General features: G+C 44.6%; 1 protein-coding gene across 1 annotated transcript; it reads right to left on the reverse strand.

The window, feature by feature from the left end:
* Positions 1 to 237: 237 nt before the first annotated feature.
* Positions 238 to 4,198, reverse strand: LOC139050540 (E2F-associated phosphoprotein-like). Its single transcript, XM_070527053.1, has 4 exons — positions 3,956 to 4,198; positions 3,633 to 3,829; positions 2,705 to 3,065; positions 238 to 562 (listed from the first exon to the last, which is right to left on the reverse strand). The coding sequence occupies exons 1-4, from the start codon at positions 4,012 to 4,014 to the stop codon at positions 319 to 321; spliced, it is 861 nt and encodes a 286-aa protein (XP_070383154.1). The 5' UTR covers positions 4,015 to 4,198; the 3' UTR covers positions 238 to 318.

Below are 4,198 nucleotides of genomic sequence, written 5' to 3' on the forward strand. Positions count from 1 at the left end.
AACTGTTCCTTTTTTTTTTTTGGTTTTGCTCTGGAGGGAAAAAGTTATGGTTGAGTTGCAGTTCGCGCAATAATGGATATTTTTCTCTGGTGTTTGGTTCAGTTTGTTCGATACCACAAGACATATATTTGTAAGCCAAAAAATTTAAGTACTGTCCCTTTGTGTCTGGATCTTGCAGTGAAAGCTTTAAGCAGTGGAAATGACACATCCCTTATGTCCAAGTAGTGAAGCACTGAGTAGAGCACTTTGTGAGCTTTTATTTACAGTGGTCTATGTACATGCCTTTAAAACAGTTGAGTCAGACAAGGAATTCATCGCTTATGGAAAGCTAGCAATGACATTAAAGAAATGGTACAGCTCTTCACTGTCGTACACTGCAACCTCCGTTCGGCAAACTTGGCACCGCACAGGGTTGAAAATGTCGCGTGGGTCATTCACACCTTCGGGAAGATGGCGGCGTTTAGATGATGACCTCGACGGAAGACATCTGAGCGTTTCTTTTCTGTCAACAACACAATTCTTCACAAACATGGCACGGTACTGCGTGTTGTAGATTTCATGCCTGCACAGAGCAAAGTGTGCAATTTGAAGATGTAAATCCCACAATGTCAATGCCACAACTGCACTAGGAAAATATGAAAGGGAGTTCAACACACACACACAAAACATACAATATTTGTATATTGGCTGATTACAGAGTGCTAGCGTTTTTTACAATAAGACTCTTAGCGAACTCGAGAGCCGCTGTTCCCAGTGATGCGAGGAAAGATTGAGGTTTGGTGGGTCTTCCGAGTTTACGTTACAAGTGAGAAGATGCTGTTCACAAGGGGTGAACCGTCTTATAACGAGACTGAACAGCATGTGATAAGGAAAACCTTTTACTGAAATTTCCAGACTACAACCAAATGTTCCTATATTCTAATTTGAATGTCTTCCCAAGGGTCTTCAACCTACCCAAAAAGCCACCTGACATCACTCGCTTTCCACTTTTCATCTAGGCGCATATATTAAGGCTCAGGAGCAGTTGCAAGGCCATCACCATTATTAGTATTGGGACGTGCCTCTTGTTTCAGAACCTTGTGGGACGCCATCCTCCAAGGGGAAATATTTGCATGCTTATTGGGACGTCTTAGCCATTCATTGCGTGTTCTTGTGTGTCGTGACGAGGCAATAGAATGGCCATTGTCACTTCACCCCGCAATAACATTGCGCTCGTGAAACAAGCTGCAAAAGTTGTGCATATAACTTGTCTGCTTGTGCGCTGTCCACGAAACCTTGGCTTTCTTTACGGCTGCCAGTCTTCGTGTTGAACCTTCTGTTTGGACAGATGTTACACACTCTGTGGAAAAAGCAACAATGCTCCCCTTATGGTAAATTAAGTACGTTTGCTTTGGACACTCAAACAGATCCCCTCACAGAATAACAATATTATATATTTTCACTGCACAGTTGCCGAGCTGCAAACATGCCGTGATTTCTTTTACAGCAAAGCTGTATATGGCTAGCTGATTCGTCCATCTGTTCGTCTGTTCATCCGCCCGTCTGCCACCTGTGCGCCGAAAACTCCTCCGGGGCAACCCCATGCACGAGAAAAGAGAAAAAAAGTTGCGGCGGTCGCTCTGAATGCGATCATCTTCTATGTATAAAGTGCATTACCATTTCTGCTAGATGTTATCTGACGGGGTGGTCCCTCTGTATGTTATCTTACTGGCCATGTTCTGATGCTTGATCTTCATGGCCATATAGAAAACTTGGGATGGAAAAGCTCCTTCGCTCCCGTTGGAGGGTCCAAAAGCATAATAAAATGCAATAGTGTACCTACCAATTGTCGACGTTAACATCGACCTAGCACGCCTCAGTGGCAAGTGGATTGTATCCTTCCTGTTGGAATGGTTGGGAATTGACTGCTACACAAACATCAATGTGCAGACCATGCATCACCAGTCGTGTATAGATTTAATCTTTGGCAAGAATGTGTCTACCATAGCAGTGCAACTGACTGCGGTGTACCACAGCAACCACAAAGCTATGGTCATTGTGGTAATGAAAGACAAAATAAAGACGACCACGAAGTTATGTGTCTGTGTCTTTATTCAACCAATATAGAAATAACCATATAAATCAATATAGTCATCCGAATACAGCTTCGCTGGTTATCATTCTTGCACAGAGTGGAAGGGTACTAATTTTTTTTAAACTTCTCTTCTAGTTTTGTGATGTTCGGCAAGGAAAGTTACGAAAATCTGTTGAACTTGAACTGTATTTCATTAATCTATAAAACTGAATGCTTCAGCACTTGCCTTAGAAGGCCATTTTTGTGTGTTCCGTAAGAGGCAAAGCAAGCACTAAATCCAGTTTAGACGCATAGAATTTTAAAAAATTTCAGTCCTTTAACTGAAAGAGATCGATTGCTTGGAAAATGGCCAAACAGCAGTGCCACTAGGTCAGCGTGATGACATGCATTTCTAAGTATTTTCTTGCATATGGGCTGTTCTAACATGGAAAAAGTTGCCAGTAGCTCTATATTCTGAGCCTTCAGTTAACTAAACTCGTGCAGATGTCAAAAATCTGACATCCCAAGAACTCTAATATGCTGCCGCCACTTGTGTTCCACTTTTGTGCCTTTTCTGGATTGTCAAACCACACTGAACCTACTCCACATGCGTATGTTTACTATTTCTCGTAGTATCTCTAAATGACTTACCGCTGACAGTCGAGGCAGAGAAGTGTCATACAGCCCGGACAATTAAGGACAGCATCACTCTGGGGCAATGGCTTGACTTTACCACCATCCTCGTGCTTGGACTCATTAGGAAATATACAGCTTCGCCGTTGTTCATTAACCCATTTTTCATCTTCGTCATCCATTTCTGGATCGTAGAAGAGGTCGTCGTTGGACGGACCGCTCTTCTCGACCTCCTTGTCGCCCTCTTCTTTCACCTTGGGTGCTGTGCCGTCTGCTGCGGTCATCTGCGCCGAGTCTTGTGCTTCGCAACTCTCCGTCTTTGCATCTTGGAGGCCACCTCCTGACTGGCCTGGTTTCTCAGTGGTGTGTGCTTGCTGACCTGTTACGACGAATATTGTGACCTTTCTTAGTTTCACGACTGCTCCAAATAGTCAAACACACGTATGAGCATACAGCCTCGCGTCTCTCGACTGACGTCCTAGTGGTCAACATTTTCCGGCGGTCCAAAATGTTGCCCAGTTCACCACATACAACGTACCTCAGGCCTGTGCTAAGACATCGTCCCCTTTCCGTGTGCACGGTGCTCCCAGTTGTGTCGGGGTGTTCGTGTAGCTGGCAAAGAAAGGTATGCTATTCTCATTTTTAGCACGTGAATCGATAAGCTGTATGAGAGCTTTTATTCCTCCAATTTTCCCCATGACACGATCATTTATATAAATTTACCGATGACTACCAGTACACGAAGAACATTAACTTAATCTGACAAACTCTGAAGAACTGTCGCACGAACTCCACCTCCCAACTGATCTGCTAGTAACTAGCACTACCAATAGCAACAGAAGATACGTGAACGTTTTATTTACGTGTCTACAGAATCGTTCGACGGTGGGCTTTGATCCCCCCAATAGCACGCCGCTAATTGACGCTGTCTACTTGACGCGCTTACCTTTCACCGCTAGTTGTTGACGGGACCGACCAGCGCCGATTCCATAATCCGTAGAAGCGGCGTCGAACAGCTGTTTCTGTTCGAAGACTTTAAGCGTAGCAGAAAGCTCGTCTTCCATCTCCTTGTCGAAATCATCTTCCTGAGCAGGCTGGGACAGATACTTCTGGCGAATGTAAGCTTCGAAGGCATCTTCAGAACTGCAACAAGAGCAAATTGAGACGCTAGACCGAATGTCTAGGGCAGAAAAAAAAATCCACACCAGTTTTTTTAGTCACCCGCTAGCCACTGCGCAGCGAAATGAACGGCGCAGAGCCCCGGCCTACCTGCTACTGTCGTAGCCTTCGCTGTCCGAGTCCTCGCAAACCTGATAATCGTACTCCATGCCGGATATCACCAAAGAACAGTCACGTTAATTTATTCGTCCCGTAGAACGCCACAAAACGTTTCACCAAATACGGCGATACGCTGCGGACACTGCAGATCATGGACAACTAAAAGCCATGTTTGTTTGGAAATCATGCGTGTTGGAAACTTAAGGTGCGGATTGGATTGGATTAGTACAACGG

This window comes from Dermacentor albipictus, chromosome 10 (genome assembly GCF_038994185.2).
Source record: "Dermacentor albipictus isolate Rhodes 1998 colony chromosome 10, USDA_Dalb.pri_finalv2, whole genome shotgun sequence".
NCBI lineage: Eukaryota > Metazoa > Arthropoda > Arachnida > Ixodida > Ixodidae > Dermacentor > Dermacentor albipictus.

What these genes read in the sequence shown, in the direction of transcription:
- LOC139050540 (XM_070527053.1), bottom strand. Translation starts at nt 4,014, where the DNA reads ATGGAGTACGATTATCAGGTTTGCGAGGACTCGGACAGCGAAGGCTAC. An exon ending in GAAGGCTACGACAGTAGCAG is followed by an intron (nt 3,830 to 3,955) that starts GTAGGCCGGGGC and finishes CTCTTGTTGCAG; the next exon opens with TTCTGAAGATGCCTTCGAAG. An exon ending in CTCTGCCTCGACTGTCAGCG is followed by an intron (nt 563 to 2,704) that starts GTAAGTCATTTA and finishes TGCTCTGTGCAG; the next exon opens with GCATGAAATCTACAACACGC.